This window comes from Chelon labrosus (genome assembly GCF_963514085.1).
Source record: "Chelon labrosus genome assembly, chromosome: 1".
Classification (NCBI taxonomy): Eukaryota; Metazoa; Chordata; class Actinopteri; order Mugiliformes; family Mugilidae; genus Chelon; species Chelon labrosus.
Genome location: NC_140337.1, coordinates 8,234,830 through 8,257,265, shown reverse-complemented (window position 1 = coordinate 8,257,265; position 22,436 = coordinate 8,234,830). Strand labels below are relative to the sequence as shown.

The window sequence follows — 22,436 nt, the reverse complement described above, 5'->3', positions numbered from 1 at the left end:
TGTGCATATAACAGCATGATATCACCTATAAACAGGAGGTGAAAAGTGTCTTCTGTAGGATATGATATTCTTTTAGTTTCATTTAGTTTAGTTTTTTATTCTTCTAATAATTATTCATCGATATATAATGATTTTAGGGGCCGTCCACACGGAAACGCAAAAACGCTGAAACGCATAAATTTTTCATCGTTTTGGCCTTTTGTCCACACGTATCCTGTAAACGCATTGCCCTAAAACGCACTTTTCTGAAAACGGGTCCCAGGGTGGAGAAATTCGCAAACGCAGCTCTTGCGTTTCTATGTGGACGGCGAAAACGGGGAAAATGATGACGTCATCGCCACACTCCCGAGCAGCCTTCCACCTCCCGCGAGACGTCTAGTAACAACATCAACAACAATGGCGGACTACATGCTAGTTTTCCTGCTGGAGAAGATATTGAGCCTATTAGGGTTACTAGGGCAACATATCATGCTCCTGTGTCACCACGCTGAGCAAAAAAGGCGATTTGTAAACAGCGCTCAAGATTTGTGCGCATGCTCCGCCTCTTCCTCTCCGTTTTTGGTGAATTTCTGAAACTGAAACAGCGCCACCTATAGGCCTGGAATATGAAGTAGCGTTTTCGGTCGTGCTGAAACGGACCTGTGTGGACGCGGATATTTCTTGAAACGATGCCCTCGAAAACGGAGAGGGAAAAGACCGTTTTCGTACGTGTGGACGAGGCCTGAGTCAACCCAGATTTTCTTCGGGTTGACTACAGCCCTAGTTTTGTGAAATCACTGGCGCTAACTTTAACTAACTGTGAGTCTCTGCTACCAGAGATCTGGGTCAAATGTGGATCTTTCACACCGAGAAACTTTGAAATTGAAAAGCTGGCAGTATTGCTCTTTCCTTTAATTAGAAGAAAGTTTCAGAAAGTGTTCTCGCTGAGAAACAAAGAGCAAGTGCACCCAGAGCCAATAACATGACTCCGCAAAACAACGCACGACTTTACAGAAGCAGAAAGGGAAGAGGAATAAATGCTCCTTTGTTTGGTTCATTCAGCAGCATTTTAGAATCAACTCGTCTTCCTGGTTGTCCCACTCCATGAAAGGATAGTTCAAGTGTTTTAATACTGCTGATTAAGGCGAAAGAAGAAACTGCTGATGTACAGCTGACTTACAAAAAAAAAATCACCTGGGAGGCTTTATTTAAGAAACTTTATTGGGGAAAGTTCAATCAAAACCAAATCAATGTTTTAACTGTGTCCCTGAATTAACAGCTCAAAGGCTTTTATTCCTACTTCTATGTTCAAAGATTGTACTACTAATTTTAGTTTTAAATAACATTATTTTTTGTGAAGAAACTGAATCCTTTTTGTCTCGTACCTGCAGTTTGACAGCGATCACCACTGAAGTGAGGTCCTTATCCAGCTCCTTCAGCATGATCAGCTTCTTCAGGGTCAGGTTGAAGAGCCTGCAGGAAACACATAAAGGGAAAGTAAAATTAGTTTCAACATCCACTGCCTTCACGGTGCCTAATCCTTAACAACAACAACAAAAAACAAACAATCAACGGGTCATGAGAGTTGTATTTGTTCCCTGCAGATCTGAACTGCGAGGACTGACCAGAGTGTGGGCGGTCATCGTCGACTTATGACGTTTTGTGCTCGTTGTTTCTCAACGTCTACTGTTATAAACATTAGTTCTGGCTGGAGATTGTTAGAATGGATGAGGATCTCAACCTTTTCAAGCAATTCAAGCACAACAAAAAAAATCCTTCTTTAAACCAATGTTTGGAATGATCATGATCTTTAGACTGATGCTGCTTACACAGAACTGCAATATCACACTCCGGAGACCATGAAACAGCCTCCGTCTGAACAGTTTAAAAATTCTTTGCAGGTTTCAGATATTGACCTGTAAATAAACCATCACAGATTTGACTTTAATAGGCAGTTTATGCTTCTGCATCAATTTGACGCCGTAGCTACGGTAACAGTCCAGATCATACGCAGACCCCAACATCGTACCCTGAGGTGCACCTCGCCAGAAATGTAACTATGCGTCACGGAGTTCAGCACATTATAAGCTATGTAAATGGTATATTACATAGCACTTGTCTACCTTAGAGGTACTCAAAGGGCTTTGTCATTCACCCATTTACATGCTAGGGTGGCAGTAGAGCTGCCATACAAGGTGCTCGCCTGCCATCAGGAGTGATGTTGGACACAGAGGACAGTTTGGCTTATGGAGGGGTTGAAGATCGAACAGCCAACCCTGCTACCAGTGGTCAACTTGCTCTACTACCTGAGCCAAAGTCACCCACAATCTGTTATACCGATATCTTATGTAATGTGCCTATCCGTGTTGATAGGACGTGGCCCCTTTAAACCTAGATTTCTGCTGCTGTGTTGGATCTACGCAGCGCTTTTGCCAAGCCCACATGAGGGGCCTATGTCGCTGTAAGAATGTATACTTGTACACTGGTTGGAGCTTACAAATGTTCAACAACAGTGGAATGCAGAAAAGAGGGAAGATGTTAGAGTAGATGTTGCGTAGGAGGCTGACTTACTTCAAATCAACTAAACAATATTTTAATTAAAACTTCATGCAAGTAACTATAAGAGGCATTTTGGACAAAGAGTTCTATTTTGGGCTAAAACCTGGCTTGTGACTCATCTTCAATTCCACCCTCTCAAGAGGGCTGTCAAATGTAAAATCAAAAGTGACGTTAAAGCGGCATTTAGAGCATCTCTGTGTTTTATCTGGAGACAAGCTGTTAAAAAAAGATCCCATCCAGCCCTCCATGGGACTGAAAATGGTTTGCTATTTTTGTAAAAAAATCGAGAGCGTCCCTTTTTTTCCAACAGAAGCCAGCACTTATGCCAGCGCACACAAACACGTCCAGAAATCATGCTGGAGGTCTTCCATTTGAGAAGTTTGGACCGCTCGGACGTTGGTCACGACAGAAAATGTAAAAACTTACACAAGACCAGAAACATTACGCAAAGATACACGGACACCACACCCAAACGGCAGCTCTGCAACCAAGGGCCAGTCTGTTCAATAATTCATCTCTGGGGATTAAGAGACAGAGAGTAAACCTCTACAGCAGACCTGGTGGGACCGCTGAGGGCAATCAAGATTCAGCATTTACTGTTTCCCATCAGTGACAGACAGTGCATTAAAAATTAAAGAAAAAAAAGTCAATAAGTTAAAAATAAAAATAAATAAACTAAGATCACAAAATGCCATACAATACACACTATCAACTCTCATGGGAGTCAATCAAGAAGAAGCTGGGGACAAAGAAAAGAAACAAAAGACAAAGATGGCACATAATATCAAAGAATTACAGCATATGCAGGGAAATGGGAAAGGCAGACAGGCTAACAAAGGCAGAGAGAAAGGGGGGGGGGTAAATGATAAATTAAAAAAAGAAGAGAAACAGACATGAATGCAGAGAGGAGGGAACAACACGCAGTCGGACAAAAAGACAGACGAGAGAGGAAGAGGGAACGAGACATGAAAATTGAGGGAGAGAATTGAGAGAGATGTGGCGATGGCGGACGCTGACACAGTGTGTTGAGAAAATGATGAACTGTAATTTAACCGTAGAGGCCCAAGTTAGGAGTACATAAATAAAGACCAATAAAACAAAGCTCGTCATTTATTCTACATTATTTGGGTGAGTGCAAAGAAAACACAAAAATAGCCTGCCCATACATGGATCAATAGTCCAGACAGGACAGAGGTTACATGATGACGACATCTAGAGAAGTGCTGCTGCACAAACACACACGCTTCTCTAGTGACGACTACAAAGATTAAAGGCAGCCAGAGGACAGGAAAATTGCGCTCCTCTTCCAAACATGCGTCTCCACCTTCGCTTCACTCTCATTTCACCTGAGCCTTCCACCAAAATTCACCCCCACTCACGCCTTTCATCTCTCTTTAAGTGGCCACATCCCAAACGCTGAAATGGACGAGTGGTCGTTGCAACCCCTGGAAAAACTCGCGAGCCTTTCTCCTCAATCCCAAGGCTTTCCAGATCAAAGTGTCGAGGAGAGGCTAAATCTATGAATAAAAACAAATCAATTTTTTTTTTCTCTGATAGAAAGGGCAGCTAAGTGCAGCTTCTGCTTACACCTGCCGGATCTGAGTGGAATGAATCAAGGTGGAGAGGCGGCAGAAGAGGCCCGGTGCCAGAGGTCGATTTAAGATGTTACTGAAGCACCTGAGGTAAGCCATTGGAGAGACGGGGGGGAGTAAAATGGACGGAGGGGAGAAGGGGTGAGATGAGAGTGGATATCCAGAGTGGAAAATACACAAGCATACAGACAGACAATGGCAGAGGAAAGAAACAGCAGGGCAACTTGCTCTGTCGCATTTCAAAATCTGCATCACGACTTGTTTTAAGTAGGAAATAGCATAAAGGTTAAGACGCCAAACCAAAAAAGACTAACTTGTAAATTATAAATGTGTTCAAGTGTTCCGCTGCAACCACAGATAAAGATGCACAAAACCCTCTGTGACAGATCCCTTAGATTTCCTGAGGACTAGTTTTGAAGCTCAGTGTGGTGGCTCGGTCCGTCGCCATCTTGGCATCTCCGGCATTCATCCAAAAATGACAAAGAGGTGCGAGTGTAACTGACGTGATCGAGTCACATTCAGGCTGACAGCTCACTGTACTTTTGTACTACACTGTCAACACACTGTTTCCCATACAATGTTAATCCTATGGCAGCCCGCCAGGGTCTAATTTACTCCACCATGGTCTCATAACGAATCGGAAATATTTTTGCTTGTGTTGTCGTCTCTCCTTCCCTCCCTCCCCAAAGCCACCTCCCCCCAGGCCCCCCTCCACACACACCGGCTGCTCACCTGCTCTGTGCTGAATTTGACTTAACCTGGCGGAGAAAACGGCTCGGACATCGTGCGGGATCTTACACAATCTTACATACATTTGTCCCTAGAATGCCATGTCTCAACAGCATTATGTTAGTACTCCTGTATATGAAGTGCACAAGCTGCAGCCATTTGCCGCTAAATCCAATAACCATGTTATTACGGTAATTTAAACACAGAGTGATGAAAACGCATTATCATATTCTACATGGTAATTTTAAATAGGGGTTATCAACATCAAAAAAAAATAAAAATGAAACATGTTCATGTCTGTTGTAAAATTTGACAGTTTTAACATGGAGGTCTGTGGGCACTTAACGAGTGAGCCTCAAGTGGCCATTTGAGGAACTGCAGTTTTTGGAACCTCCACATTGGTTGCCACTTGGCCGTCATGTAACTTTGCAACAAAGCACGGCCTCTTTGCAATGATCTGGGTGTGTCCTTTCATTACACCTAAGCACACACAATTATTCCAAAAGTCAATGCATTACTTTTACGGAAAAGGATGCTAATCAAATGTTACATGCCAAATATTTACATTTTATATATAGTAGTCAAAAGCTAGTATTATTATTAATTAGGAGTGATCCGATAATATATATGTAACAAGACATTCAAAGCCACCTTTTAGCACCGGACTGCTTTTGGCACCAGATAAAGGTCAGTTGTACAGCAATTTTTTTAAGGCTGTAGTTTCTGATTTTGTTCCTGTTATTTTTTTATTTACACTGACCTTTGTACTGTGGCTAGATGTTTCAATCCAGCCACTGGATTCACTATTCAAGTGAATCTACAAGGTATACATTAAAACGCCACTCTGAATGTGTACATTATGTGTCTTTTAGAGGGGAATTGTATTATTGTCCTTTGTATTATGTCAATCTTCGAAGTCGCCTCGTGTCATAAGGACTTCATGTGCTGTAGTTGCTTGGTAGCGTTTCCCTTCCATAGTGTGATCAATCACGGAGCTGACAAGACAGTAAATGTTTATGACACTGCTGGGACCTTCATCATCCGACATCATAGCTGTGGGTTACGGCTGTTGGACGTCTGGAGGCTCCTAAGCGTCCCTCGACCATTGAATGTGATGAATCAAGACTCAAATGAGATGTCACACAGACTCTAACTGTGACTCGAATCTATGCAGGGGCGGGACTAGAGAATTTAAATCAATTTACTGCACTAGTTGAATGTACTCTTGCACAACACCAGTAGCAGATCACAACTCGCAAGATGCAACAGCTGCACAAACTCAAAGTTCCCCTTGAGATACAGTAAATGTACAGCAAAGAGCCAAATGGTACTTCATTGCTGCTCAAGTAAATGGATGCAAGTGCCAGTGGGATTTCTGCAGTCTCGTCCAGCAAAAGCTGAAACATAAGCTTGTCATTAAAGCTTTGCGCTTGCATTCACCACTGAATGGAGGATCAACTATTTCTTAACAAAGGAAATAGCTGATAACAGACGTGCTATTAGCAACAAAGTAATATGTAGAAAAATGAAATGAGGATGGAAACAATAGATAAGCAGGATTATTGTCGCCATCTTAATTCATTTTCTTACACTTCTCTCGCGCCTCTAAAGCCCTCTGCTTGAGAGACATGCAGATTTATTTACAGCTCCAGTCTTCACTGCCTCACATTCAGTGTCCTAGACACCATAGCGGACGAGGGGAATCACACGATAAAGGTCAAAACATTGCTTCCTCTAAGGTTCACTTCTCACTTCTGCCCCATCTCCCCGACAGGCTGTCACCACACCTCAACAGTCACCGCACATCATTATCAGGACAGACAAGAGCTGAGGATAACGCAAAGAAAAAGAAATCAGTAGATGACGACAAGGAGCTGAGTGGCACCCAAGACTCGGTACAGGAATGCTCTATCCTACTTTAAAGAATGGAAAAATGGCAGCGTCACTTTGTTTTTTGTGCACAAATAAATACAAACCTGCTTCTATGCCACGACAGCTGGGATATAATTATAGGCCGCAATGCAATATGGAGAAAAACAACAAACCAATTTGTCTTCCAGGAAGTTTGGCTAAGGCGAGATTTTGATTAATTCCCAACAGGATCAAAATCCCTTGGGTCCAAATTTGTTTTTCAACTCCGAATTCATAAAATGAGAACTGTGGGATCACTTTTTCTATTCATCTAATATATGGTGAAACCCCTGATATGTTATTTGTATGTAATTTCTGTTGAAGCAAAAAAGCTGCACCACATGCAAAGCCTTTGGATCAACTTTTAACTACGACAAGAAATAAAGAGCCTGTAAAAAAAAACTGACAATCTTACTTATAATGGTTCAGTACATTGTTGCTTTTCAGGGTACTTGTTGTCAATAAGAAAATACTATATACTGTCAGTCTTAGGGTTGTGAATCACCAAGCCAAACGTCGTCCATCGGTCAATGTTGAACCATTGAGGTTTGATGTCTGTGGCGTGTCATTCACCATTGCCGTCAAGATTAGACAGTCAAGACAAGATTATGTCTTAATTTTATTTAACCATTCAAATACGCAAATATTTTCACAACAACGTGACCATCTGGAATCAAGAAACTGAAGTCCAACTCATCAGCATGATTCACGGGAGGCCACAGTCCTAGCTATTTGGGGGTTCCCTTTGACTACTGCCACCTGCTGATATGGAGACGTATCTCCTCTGATTCAGGAGCTGAACATTTATGCTAGGGGGCTGTTGGCTGTAGTCTTCGCTGTGCGTTCAAATGTAACTTGACATGAGAGTTGTGAGAATCGGCCTTTGTCACCGCCAGTTATTTGATGTGGATTTGGCATGTCAAGGCCTTAAGAGTCAAAGATGTAATTCAAGTAGCTATTTTTTTCTGCACACTGGGAGATCCACCTGGGTGTGGTATTCACAACAGATACTTGTGTTTGGTGGTTAAGTTATAATTACTCCAAAGTGGACTGAAGAAATTGTGTAAAGCAGTTCTACGGGTGTCTGAATTCATTTGACACTTAGTCACTTGATACCACCAGTCCCACTTGTCTAACTCCTACAGAGACTTTAAATTATTAGCAATGGCTGTTTGAATGAGTTCTGCTCCTTTTACATCCAAAAGTGGATTCCAGTGCATTTTTTTCCCTCCCCAACCGTTTTGCGATCCCAGCTCAACGCTTTTGTAAATCAAAACATGGCCTGGAGAATGAGAGATTCGAGGGAGGGCACTTTAAAGTAACTGCATTTGCAGTTTCCGACGTAACATAATCAATGAAACACAGAGACGCAGGGATGCTTCACCACGAACAATGTCAGGAGTCCATATCCGATCCATAGCCACGACGAGTGAAAGTGAAAGCTGATGTGGAAGTGCCTTAAGCTGCAGTTCCTCTAATGGCTTCTGGCCTCAAAAGCGTCCAAGTGTATTAGGAAAACACGGCGCTTCCTTCGTAAAACATGTGTCAACACTTTTTTCCCGCAACACATTCCTTTCACTTCTTCTTATGTGTACCTTGGCAATTTGACAAACTCTAGTTCCAAAGAAGAGATGAGGGGCTGAGTTTACAGAACTTGGTTTAATTTTTATTGATTCAATTTTGAGTTTTTAAAGGTTTCAAACAGCTAAGAAGATCATTTTAACACATCAGCAGAATTTTACTCAAAGATTAATTTATTTTCTTTGGTAGGTCAGGTCATTGTTTGATCATCATTTGTGCTCACATTTTGTGTTGTGCAACCTCTTATCATCGTTGGAGATTACATAAAAGACAAGAATGGACAAGAGCACATTGAGATGTAGGTCTGCAGGGCGTGTTGCTGGTGAGTGGGAGCGAGTGTTTGTTTGTGTGCCCTCTGTGATTTACTGAGTGCATTGCTTTGTCATAGAAATTCTCCGTGGGACAAACCAATTTTCCCAATCTGATTCACCGCTGAATAAATGTTTAATGCCCCTTTGACTGAAAAACGCCTCGTGTTTTCCCGACAGTCGCTGCTATTTGTTTGTTTATTCGTTTAGGGAAAAAGGCATGGGTGGATGAAAGGATGGAGCTGAGGGAGGTAGAGAGCGGTTCGATGATGTCTGTGGGAAGATTGACCTATGATATTCCGGAAAGGTCAGTCTCTGTAGAAAAACAGATGAAGAATTAAGCAATAAAACAATATAAAATATCCAGCTAGTAGTAAGAAAAATTCAAGTGAGGCCAGCAGAAAGATTGTCTCGACTCATTCACGGCTCATTTCACTGATTTATCCGTCACTTGTGGCCTGTTTTCCAATTAAGTGAATAATCTATAAAGGTCAAAAACCTAAAAAAAAATCCCACTGATAATTCCCTAGAGCTTTGAGTGACTTCTTCAAAATGATGGTTTTGTTTGAAAATCCCTATGTATGTGAAGCTGAACGGAGGCTTCCTGAGAACTGGTTTTAAAGGGGAACTACTGTTTTTTACAACCTGGACCTTATTTCCGGCATATAACACGATTGTTTACTCACCCATATAACTTTTGTGTAATTTGTAGTCATTCGGGAGATATTTAGATCTGCATATATCCATATAGTGGGAGTGACTGGGGCACCGAAACGCAGATAACTCATTATCTGCCGCGAAACTCGTTTACTTTTGTTATTTGTTATTGTACGCTAGTGCTATTCTAAGTTGCCCCGGGGTCTGTAGATTGACCTACAGACCCCTGATGATGTCTTCTGACCTGGATGATGTCATCTCTGAGCCGACCACCGCGCGCACCCACGATGGTCGGCTTGTTTACCTGTAATTTGCTACTGCTATGGTTCGTCCACAACCTCAGAATCAGAAAAATATTCAGCCATGTTGAAAAAAACTAAAAGTTATATGGGTGAGTAAACGATCGTATTTTATGCCAGAAATAAGGTCCAGGTTGTAAACAACAGTAGTTCCCCTTTAATGTGTTGCATCAAGGCAAACACTCGCCAATGAAAACATGTTGTGTTTCTATGTGGGAAAAAATGAACAATTTATTATAAATGCAAACAACGCAGTGGAAAATCCTCACACATTACAAGCTAGAACCTGCAAAGGGTCCAACCACACTAACAGCAAAGAGGCTCTGGAATTTCTGTCTAACAACTTCGAATCCATGAAAATACTATACAGATATGTAGGGTGCACAGAGGATGAATCCTCAGGACTTTGGTGGTCCTCTGACTTTTTATGTAATTATGTGTAGTCTTCACATATTCATGGTAAAATCACAACATCTTCAATATTGGACCCATTTTTTAAAGACATATATGGTTCCGAGATGATGCATCCTAAAGACTCTTAAAGGTTTTAATGTTAACAAGTGGATGGACAATATCATTTGTAACTGACTAATCATTTGCGTATAACAAAAGGTGGTCCATTGATGGGTCGGCCGTTAAGAACGTACAAAGCGCGTCCAAACCTTGCTCAGCGCAATCATCCTCAAGATTAAACGACGAACTGGGACAAGATGAGTGAGCAAGTTAATTGTAATGACCTTAAAGCTACTTATGGGAAAATGAAAGGGGTTAAACTAGAGCAGGGCACTAAAATGCAGCGAGGCTTGCCAGGAAAACAAAGTGCCACGGTGTCCCCAGTGATGGAAATCAATATGGACGGATTATTTGAGGCGTAGAAATGTCAAGATGTGACCGAGGAAGAGGTGCACGGGGATGTTAGTATTATGTCTAACTGTGATGGTGTGAATGCCTGTGGCTTTAAGAGGAAGGTGCCTACCGTTCCCTTGACAACAGTCCGTCATGGGAGGTGCGACCTTGCTGTGTCATACAAGCAAAACAACATGCTAAGTACACAGCACAGAGGGAACAGTCTTTCGGGCCGACCTTCACACCTTGTCCTCTTGTTTATTTTCTCAGCTTTTAATCTTTAATCTTTCCTATTGTTCTCACCCCTCCCTCCCAACACTTTGTCCACCACTTACTGTTCCTCCACTTGAAACTCTGCACTCACCTTTTGCCCATCATCAGCACTTTGTCTCCTCCCTTATTTAAGGACTACTTAAGGAAAATTGCTGTCCTCTATTCTTAAGATAACTGTAACTCGAATCCTGTCTTTCCCCGTAGCACCCGCTCCGCCCCATCTGCTTTCTTAAGAGTCGGAGTGCTCCCTCCTCGCTTCAGTAATCGTAATCAATGGCAGTGTCCGTTCTGTTGCTGACAAAACGAGTTATGCCCTCCTCCTCTCCTCCAAACTCGTTATCATTTCATTACAAGGATTAGTCTGTCCTTGACACACAGCCAGGCCAAACCCTCCTCTTTTTGGACAAGAGCAACGCACAATCACATTGAGATCCGATGTATTATAGATGACAGAAATTGCATTCAGGCTCAATGCAGATTTCATCACTGCGGCAAATTTCAGACCAATATATCCGATATATCCCTAATAATCTGAAATTAAAAGCATTTACAACTGAGCTGAAGCAACCAATGACTCTGCTGAAATGTGAGATTAAGCACGTACGCCTTACTGCAGCAGGTGGAAGGACTAGGCAATATGGTGAAAGTCAGTGTCACGACATTAACCCGAAAAATTAATGAATGGAACAATATAACAAAATTACATACAAAATCTTTAACAGATGTTGTCATATCAGACTCTCTCTCCAAGCATTGAATTTTCTTGTTATTTAATAAGAATTTGCTTGAAATTACTTTATTACTTTGGACGTCAGAGTTTTGTGATGATTCCATGTAATGATTAAATTACCGCCTCTCATCTTTTGAAATAGCTTAAACAGCAACACATTACACCAAAACTGTTACATAACAGATTAAAAATTAAAGAGGACACACCATTTACTGCTCCATGGATTGCCTAGAATATAATGATCTTAGTTTAAAGACCAAAACGTTTTAGGCTTAAGCTAAAAAAACCAATGGCTCAGTTGACACAGTGCATTGCTACCACTCATGCTGTGTTGTCAGTCTAAACCTTCATCATGTGTCATTCTGAGGACAACGTTGGACCAAACAAAGTCTATTTGACAGTTTTGACAAAGAAACTGACAATGGGACCGAGGGCTTTCTGACACACATGATTTAAAAGTGTTGGATTGAAGTGCTGGACCTACACTAGGAATTGAATCTAAGAATATATCAGGGGAGGATTTCTTTCATCGTGGTGCTCACTCGTTTCTAATTTGCATGTTGTATGAGGCGGATCAAATTCTGCATATAGTTCAACAAACTTTTGCCTAGATGTCATTGTGGTTATTTCCAGAACAATGTGTCATGCAGAAACTTTTTGTTTAGTGGTAATGATTTTAGTGTACTCCTAATCTACTTACTGTGCCTTATTATTTTGAAAACTACTCCATTCAAATTTTTGTATTACATTAAAGAAAGACTAGGGCAGTCCTCCCAGCTGAGTTGTTAATTACTAACAGCAAAATGACATTTAAAAGGTCAACTCTGAGTGCCGTCCTTGTCTTTTCCATTGTTTAGCACACAGTATTTTTCAAATTTAATACAGCAGTAATTGCTTTAATTAGAAGCTCAATTTTGACGACAAAGCTTTGAGGGGAATGACTAATACCTAAAACAAGACTAAAACAAAGGCAACTGGACTACAAGATCTTCAAGATAACTCAAACAGGTTCAGTTGCCTTTGCCTTTGTGTTGTTTTAGATGTATGCCATGATGGACGACTGAGAATCTTCACAGGCGTACGGCAATGGCCAAAGTTTTAGGGCTTGCAGTCAGTCTACTCAGCAGATTTCCAGATAACCGGTATCTGGGCCAAGACTTCCCGTACTGTGCGGCAGTTATTGTTGACGGGCGCAATCTCAGATGTGAGAACGGATTTGGAGTTGATGGATGACGTCGATGACCAGATTAAAACCACTACCGGGGCTTTGTTTGAGGTATTTACTTGGCAAACATGACGTGTTAGGGTGCTTGCGACAGGGTATGACAGGACGTTCTGCCTCTTTTGCTTTTCACGTGGACTGTTTGCTTGCATCCAACCAAATCCCCTCAAACGTGATGGGTGCATACTACTCAGACTACAAACAGGAACCAGAAAGTGTTGGTAAGTGTTGTCGCCTGCCTACAGAGTGTGTATATTCATATAGACGGATTTCTTGGCAACGTCACAAGTGTTTGCGCGCGCAGACAGGGGGCAGAAAGACGTCTTTTCAGAGAGTGTTGATAACGGAGGAGGACTGAATCTTTGCGTGTTTCGGTTAGTAGTAGTAGTAGTAGTACAGTCAAAATACCAAGGAGTTGTTGTGTTGGCTGCGCTAAAAGAGCCAGTGATGAATGCCAGATGTTTAATATTCCTAGGGTTAATCATACTTTTGGAAAAAACCGGAGGAGGTTATGGCTTCAGGCAATAAAAAGGGCAGATTGGGGTCCAGATGGTGTTTTGTTTTAGAGCTATCTTAATTCTCTATCTATGAGTTTAAGTTAGCACTGCATACTCGTTCACGTTCATTCATGTTAAAGTTTAACAAAGTTGTAAACAAAAGACGTTGCGTTCAGTAAATCTGTTCGTAGCAGGCTAGCAGCTAGCGCTAGCTAACTGATATCACGTTTGCGAGTGCTAATGTTGTTATAGCATGCCGGTTGGATCATTACTTCGGAGATATCCCCTTTCAACTTAACTACAGGTTGTATTTTCATACTTAAAACACGAAATACGTAAACATTAGCCAACATATCTTAGCAAGTAGCCTGCACGTCAAATGACAAAGAGCTCGAAATCTACAAAAATGTAAATTCAGCTAAATGTTCAAGATATGTGAGCAAGCCAGGTAAGCTCTGTGACTAAAGAAAAACGAAGGGTTCTTAACTTTAATTTAAAAGTAAAATCGGGCTGTCCGATTGATGCCGCTGTTAAAATGGGCTACGTTTTACATTACTCGCCTAACATGATAATTACAGCCATACATATACAGTAACATTGCAAAATTAAAGATGGACAAACAGATCCAACTAAAATCGCGTTTTATTGAGTCTGCAGTTGTGCATTTATATACAAACAAAACAAAAAAGCTTCAATACTTAAGATTGTTGTCGTAGGGGACCAATAAGTCAGTCTGGCTTTCTGCCCCCTGGATGCGCGCGCACCCAGTAATGTTTGTAAACAGGAAACCCGTCTATACTGATATTTACAGAAACTAATGGAACCCAGTGCTGGCACGAACACACAAGCAGTCATTAATGACACGTGCTACAGGCATAGCTAGGAGTTGACCACAGACAAACCAGTACTTGATCAGTGTGTTTCAGTGTAAGTACCAAACCCTATTTCCTGTTCATCCACTTATTCACCACGTTTCCCAAGTCACTTTCATAATGGTAGATTGATGACCTGGCTTATTGGGCTTCACACACTCACAAACATACGAGAAGGTAAAGTGTTCCCAGCATTCAGGAGATCCAAAACTGATGGCCAACAAATGCTGGACTTTGATCTTTGGATGCTGTGTATGTGACTTTGAAAGCGTGTGTTTGAGTGTGTTTTAGTGCAAGGAGGCGGGAGCTGGCGGAGGGCTTAAAACCTCACATGGTGGTTTTTGATCCTGAGGTCCACAATGAGCTTATCGGTGGTCTCCACAACACACACTAATCTCTCACACACTAATGTACGAGCGCACATAAAACACACAACGACGGACAAAAGGCAAATACGCTCATACAAATTAAGTTGCGCATGGAATCCAGAGTACACAGAAGGAGACACAAGCAAACAATCAGTAATGACAGAGAGAGAGGGGAGATAAATTAGAAAGCAAACGATTGGAGGAAAGGAGATTCTTCAATATCTCACAGTGTGGACTCTTACAGGCAGCAAAAATAACAAGCATTTGGTTCCTCACTAACAACAGTCTTAAAATAGCACTTGGCTGAGTGGATACAGCCTGTAAAGATGTCAACAGTTTGGCAGAGCAGTGCTGAATCACTTCTTCTCTTCCTGCTTTTATATTAAGATGCAAACAGCATAATTCATCTAAAAACTGATCCAAAGCTCACAGTGTGCGTTGTTACAACAAGGGATGAGTGGCAGCGCAGCGTGAGGCTAGAAGATGGATGACAACTCTGCGGTTAATACTTAATATCTGCAATGTGTTGACCCTGTAGAAAATGTGTGTGAGGCGTCAAACATGGCGAAGCAAAGTAAGCCTCTTTAGGCGGAAATTACTCTGCTAGGCAACAACGGTGGGTCCACAAGCACTATGGGCCCTGTTTGTGTAATAAAGCAAGAGGTTCTAATTTTATCCTCAAATATATTGTGTCATTTCACTTTTTAGTTATTAAACATGTTAGACTAATTACGGTCTGTAGTCATTAAAGTCGAGATTCATTAAAAATAAGGGTCGATAGGGTGGTTAGGGGTCCTCGTTGCAACCGTTATCTTTAATGACCATGAGTTAACAAACTTCTTCAAAAATAAGACCAGAAAATCTATGGTAACTTTAGTGTCAGTTATGGAAACTGATGCACTGTGTTGAGTTGTGACGCAGATGTTTTCAGAGATGGTGTAGGCCTTGGAAGTCCATTTTTAGTGGATGTTAAAGTGTATTATATTCATTTCTTTACATAAAGTTTTGTTTTGTCTGAGATAAATGTTAATATTCCCAACAGCCGCATCCTTTCATTAGGTATTCGCGTATCCTGTGTTACATCACTTGCTTAGTAGCTTGCTAAATGTTAGCCTCCATGGGGGTTCTTTCTACTGTCTCAATAAAAGCCCCTGAATATGATTTAACTTTTAAAAACTATTTATGCAGTATATGACACATAAAATAAGAGCCTGCGTTTTGTGCCAGTCCGTCTTTAAATAACTGTTATGTACCGCAAATTACCGGATAAATCTAATTGATCAAGAGCACAAACATCGGGTTTTAAAAAGTGGCGGTAACATAAATGTTTGGTAGTCAACAACACAAATAGCTTCACATGCTACGTTAGTTTTCCGAGCCGTTGTCTCCGTCAGGTTAAATTGAGTGCAGAGCAGATGAGAAGCCGGTGTTTGTGGAGGATCTGGTGGAGGTGGCTTTGGGGAGGGGAGGGAGGGAGAAGTGCTTTCGTGAGCAATAGGAAAAATAACCCAAGCACAACGCTGTTTGAAACATGTTGTGGTGATTATAAGACCTTGGCGGAGTAAATTAGACCATGACGGGCTGCTGTGGTATTAACATTGTATGGGAAGCACTGGATTAACCCAAAACATCAAGGCCTTTTTCTGTTATTCTTCTTGTGCCAAGGTTGAGTCAATAAATCATTAACATTAAGGACAAATATTAAATCATTAAGGGCTGGAGGACCCTGCGCAACATGGACACCATGGCTGCATGGCGTTCTCTCTGCGATATGAGCTGAACGGGACGGAGATCTGGCTCTGTGAGCTGAGAACTGGAGGTTGCCATTATTATTTCATTTGAAACCCCCCCCCCTCTATAGAAGCACAACCTGCATGCAGAACAGAATGAGTCATAAAACTCTGCAGTCTTCTCATCCATGACCCTCTGATAGCTCTCTGACTGCCAATGAGCTGTTGGAGGAGGCAGGGCTTATAGAGGAGAAAGAGGAGGGGGAGGCAGAGACATCAATCATCTAGGACAGATGAACATGTTGAGTCTATGGATGGGGCCGACTGGGAATCAGAGACACAACGGTGAGTATGTGTAGGTGAGTGTGTGTACTGTATATATGCTTTACCCCTCTAGCCTGGACAAATGATTAGCATGCTGGTCACAGCAGCACTCAGACTCCAGTGGGTCTGAAGCTTCCACCATCCACGCCCACAACTGTGCAGCAGACAAATGCCCCAGTAACACGACAATGAATAGACAATATAGCAACACAGTCTGGCAAATACTATTAGTGAGGAACAAACACTCTGTGCTCATGTTCATGCATGAGGGCCGTCGTTAGAGAGAGGATGCATGTGCTGAAATGCTTTTGTGAGATTTTTTTGTCTACCTAGGGGGAAAATCCAATTCTTGTTTCATCTAATGGGGTGAGCTTGGGTATCAGATTTAATAATAATTTTAATATCTCAGAGCAAATGTTTGTCTTGCATCCAGGTGAAGCTAAAAAATAAAATCTAATGAATATTACTTGTATAAATCACAGTTTACACAGTTCATAGTTAAGACTTGGTTATTCAGGGGTAAAGCTATAACAACAGCTCTAAGATTTGGATTTACTGTTAAGACAAAGGATTTGGTTTATATTACAGTAAAGTTGAAGTCCTTCTTTTGCATCTACAGAGGTTGAGTCTAGCTGGCATCGTCTCTAAGATGACTCAGGAAATATATAAAAAAAGGTATATTCTTAATAGCAAATATCAGCTGCAAGTGGGAGGAATCACATTCAACACCGTCTGACTCACGGCTGTGGAGACGCAGTGGTTTCAGCTGGTGAGCAGTTTGATTCCCAAAAGAGCCACAGCTGCACCTGTTTCTATTTTTACTGAGTCATTAAGAAATGCCAAATCCTGCCGTTTGAGTATCAAAGACGTACCGTACACTCAAGGGAACATTTTAGAAGCAAATCACTGACCTGATTTCAAAGCCAGCAACCACAGTTTTTGCAGCTCTAACAAGGCTTTATTGGATCGCAAATGTTGTTGGGTTTGTATTTTATTTCTTGTAGGCCAACAGTCTAATTAAACTGTTTATTGTCATACGTAAAATGTAAAATGTTTGTTTTGTGTGAAATTTCATATTAAGAAAATTAACATACGATCCAGACACACAGCAGCTGCAGTGATGTGGGCGCTGTATCGAATCAAAGTGATGAGGAAGCCAAGCCATAAGGCAAGGCTTTCGATTAAACCAGTCGATCTAAGTACCAACCCTCACCTACAGTCATGAACTTTGGGAAGAGGCCAAATGACTGGCAGCGCAGATATAAGTGCCTGAAATGAGTTTCCTCTGAAGGGTGGCAGGCCTCGGAGATGAGGTGAGGAGCTTGGACATCTGGCGGAAGGTTCAAGCATCTGGTGAGATACCCTTGGGACGGTTACCGGCACAGCCAGCTGGGAAGAGACCTCGGAGAAGACCCAGAATGTTCTGGACAGATTATTTATCTCACCTGGCCAGAGAATGCCCTGGGATGCCTCAAGAGGAACTAGAACATGTTGCTGGGAGACGGATGTGTGCAATTTTACACTTAGAATGTTTCCACTGCAACCTTTCCCTGGATGGAAGTGGATGTATACATCCGGACTCTCTATATATTTGTTTCCTAGGATTGCCATTTGTTTTACTAGTATATAGAGTATTATAATCATCACTGGTGATGTTTTGGAGACAAATCCCATCCCATCAAACTCAGCAAGGTACACACTTTCAGAAGTGTCTGGGAATTAATGTGAGAATGTCGATTCATATTGGTATGCACGTGATTGCACAGCTTCTGAAAATACAGAAACCCCACTGTGGAGATACTAGTATTCTGATACAGCCTTGCTCAGTAGCAACAATTTCTAATCAGAATCATGGGGAAACCTCTGGATGCTGAGCTTTGAGTCAACATACAGGCATAACAGCAGCAGCAGCAGCCCACCGGCATATAACCTCTCCCCAGTCATAGTTTGCACAGACTTGTCCTGATTCAACTCTTAGCAGCGTTTGACCAAACAGAGCACAGCATCCAATCCTGGTGACACACATTACAAACTGATAGCCCTGTCTGCTCATTACTAAATACAGGGATGGAAACAAACACGGAGGAAGCTAATTATGGTTCAGCTGATCAATATAAATGAATGCTTCACTATAAGCTCTGGGAGTCGGAGCCAGAGAAATACTGTAGAAGCAGGAGAGACAAAGACAGAGAGAGAGAGAGAGAGGGAATAAGACGAGGAGGAGGAAAGGTTGAGCAACGGGACACTAATCCAGCAGCTTTTAATATAGTGTGCATTGATCGCAGCTGCATCCCTGCAGTTTAGGGAGCCAGAGTCGGTCTCTCGGTCTGCCAGCAGGGTCACGTTGATATCACAGACACATAATGTTGGCATGTCTACCAGCACCTCCTGAGCCATACTGACTGATAACAATGTAGACGTATCACTTTCAGTGCCATAGCTCCATGTGTCTGGATTGTGCCAGTGGAGTTTGGTCTCTGTTGTCTTGACTCCTACTGTATTAAACTGAAATGAAACTAAAGCAAGGGTTCACTACAATGATAGCAGCTCTGTGAGGCTGCACTGAATACTAATGTCAGTACGCTAACACAACCACAATGAGTATGTAACATCCCAGTGTTTAGCAAAGTTTATTCAGTGTGTTAGTATAAGGAGGGTGACAAGGTGAGAAAGGACTTTCAAGTTATGTGGGAATTTAATGGGAAATGTAAAAAGAATTAAGCAGATGATGGCACTAGATACGATTTAAGTCATCAGTTATAACCATCCAACATAAATAAGCAATGTCAGTCAATCATGTCAACGATTGATGTCAACAGAAATTTAAGACTGTTAATAATATTAACTTTTCTTAGCTTCCATGCTGCCTTTGCCCGAGTGTACTCTTTTCTTTGGTGGTGGCATTTAGTGATGATCTCTTACTACCAACTCACGAAACATTAACATTGCACAATTTACAAATTTTAGTCTGTGTTCATTTTCCATAGTAAAATACTTCCACACAGCAGGAATGGTTAGTCATTGGATTTGACGCTAGCCAACCGCCACTAAAACACAAGAAGAAGTGGTCTTCTTCTTCATCGCATTCTAGCCAACTGATGTTAAAACCAAAGAGGACAAAGAAGCTTTGACACCACAGGAATGCGGTTTTGGTGTATGGCAGACCTAAAATAAATAATTATAAAAGATCGGGCTTGGCTGAAGCCAGATACCGACACGATCATTTAAAAAAATGCCCGGATCGGACCCAATACCAATCGGGACATGCCTACTTTTTGTTAGGTATTCTCGTAAGGGTCTCAATTCGAGATTTGAAATGTGTTCGGGTTTCTTGGTAATTTTATAATATCCCAGGAGAAATTGTTTATATTCCCAATGGCCTCAGCACATACCTTTGTATTTCTTACATTAGGTTAGGTGGCATAACTTAATGTAAGATGTGGTATAAGCCTCACTGGCCTATAGAAGCCAACAATTGACTATCTGCAGTGTTCTCACGACTTCTGGTCAATGTTGCCACTTGAATGCCAAGCATTTTGTGTGCATAACTTTCTACGCCATGAGGCACAAGCTTATGACTTGGCATTAAAATGCCAGCTTCCCAAGCCCTCATAGGTTTCTGCATTATGCTCTGGGACATGAGCCAAGCAAGCTATGTCACTGCTTTTTGAAAACGGCTGTTGCCGTTTGAACAACCCGGAAAAGAAAGTAAACCCAACTGTATCAGTGAGCCACGACTTAAACAGGCAGCAGATGCGGCGCTCAGGTGTTCATATTGTAATTACCTATCTAATATGGTTAACTGGGGCTAATTAGGGCTAAGTGTTGATTTGCAGCCATTAATGTGTCCTAGATTTTCCTTCATTTCTAAATAGGTCCACTGTTGTTTCAAGCCTTGAAGAGCGACTAACCTTAAACTGTTCATTTTTACGTCCATGTTAGCAGGTTGAATATAGGTGGAATTAATGCAAATTGCAGGCTGTAGCTCATTCACATTCATTCCACACTAACCAACACACATTAAACATCAGTTGGCTGTGCTGGCTGAGCACAAGCAACGTTTCATAAGGAGAAGTCACAAAAATTATAATCCCCTGCTTACAATAAATGTGATTTGTTCTTCTGAGAATGAGCTTTTGTTACCAGCAGCACTCAATCGCTTTTCCTCTTATTTTCAGATGAGCATGGCACAAACAAAATACAACAACGACAAATCTACAAACTCCCCTTCACATGCAAAGTGACTTTCAATAAATAATAACAGCAAAGAGCAGCGTAACATTAAACTACTTTTCATCAGCTAATGGCTTTGGGAGAAGTCGGCCTCTTGTTGTCCTAATCTTTTGTTTCGGCTTGGGCACACAGGGGCTTTCGTGACAATCTGGGAGAAGTGCTCTGTTAAGTCAGAGGCTACAATTAAATGTTCTCCGAGAGCGCAGAGCAGCTTCTGAGGCTCGGGCCGGATGACAAAAGAGACGCTGGTTTATTTCTTTAGCAGAATATTCTGTTCGGGAAGATTAGACGTGAAATGAGGCCTACGAGTCTCGCTTCCTCCTCTGTGACATTTCCCTATTCCGTGTTGTGTGCGCGACAGCCAACATTTGCAAACCGAATCTATTAATAATTCTGCCATCCTCAGCTTGACGAGGAGCGTTCAAATGCGTTTCAGTCTAAATGGAGCTAATCGTTCATTTAGGAAGGTGTGTCGCTAGCGTCAAAGGACAGGGTCTCGGTCACACCGACATCAGGACCTCCTGCAAATGTGTTTTTCTGTGGGCTCCTCGGCTGATTACTATTCCTCCGTTTCTTATCTCCCTCAGTAACACAAGCTGTCCACCACTGTCCGCCAACAAAAAGCAAGACTATCTCTCATTCTGCCTCTCATCTCCTGCCCACTGCCCGCTCTCCATTCAAAGCCTTTTCCATTTCTCCTCAGGCGATCCACAATTCTCCATCCTCTCCGTCTGTCTCATCTGATAGAGCCTCCGTTTCCCTCCATCTCATCACCCCGCTCCTCCTCCTTGCTCCGGCTTTTTGTCCGCCCTCCGTGAGATTTTTCTAATTGGTATGCTGGTCGACTCCTTTTTTTTTTTTTTTTAACCTTTTTTCCCCCTCCTAATTCGTCCTCTTCCCCCGCTTTTCTCCAACAGATAATCTGAATTGATTTTGTTGTCTTCCATTCCAGCGTTCTTGCTCTGTCCTTTACATCTATCTATTTGATGCTTTCTCAGCCTTTCAGTCTCTGTCCCTCTTCTAAACATGAGCTTTGAAGGCAGATTAATTCCACAGCGAACGCCATTAATAAAATGATCTCCAGCCTTGCCTTAAAAAAAGGCCTTCTTTATTGTTTCAACAGCAGCGAGGAGAATTTAAAAGATTACGACGCCACGCAATTCAACATCTGCCGTTTAAATTCGGGCGTAGGACGCGTGGCTGTTCTTGTCAATTACTGAAGAAAAACAAAAGAATCCTCACAACAAGAAATGGTTCATTACCGTAGATGAAGTGACAAGTTTCAGAGGCAGAATATCCAAGGACTCTTATCTATGCCGCCTTAATTGGCAGGATTTCACACAGCATGACATATCACATCCTCTGAAGGAAGGCCCTCCACTGTATACGTCAGAAAAGATGATTACATTTTAATTCGATGCAGATTGACGGAAGTTACCGATACACTGGGGCTGCATCAATGAATATTCTTGGCTGACAAGGAATGAAAGTACGTGCATGTCAAGTTAGGTCATTTAAAAACAGTGTCTTCATTTATGTAGCTGCACTGTTATCAGGTCTATCATTTTTCTAAAATAAAACATTAACCTTTACGAAAAAACGGCAGATATCATGTATCATGCAGCGACTGGTATATATTTACAAGAAAGGAATGGGGTTTGGGCAGTTGTTAGTAACCCAACGGATCCAGAGACAAGATCTTTGATCCCAATCACAGATTCCAACT

At 41.8% G+C, this 22,436-nt stretch overlaps 1 protein-coding gene across 1 annotated transcript in view; it reads right to left on the bottom strand.

Moving 5' to 3' along the window:
• Positions 1 to 22,436, bottom strand: part of pacs1 (phosphofurin acidic cluster sorting protein 1) — a 68,498-nt gene that overhangs the window by 26,878 nt on the left and 19,184 nt on the right. Inside the window, exon 2 of the mRNA XM_084544735.1 lies at positions 1,365 to 1,452. Within this exon, the coding sequence (XP_084400861.1) occupies positions 1,365 to 1,452 (88 nt within the window). The remainder of the gene's footprint in view (positions 1 to 1,364; positions 1,453 to 22,436) is intronic.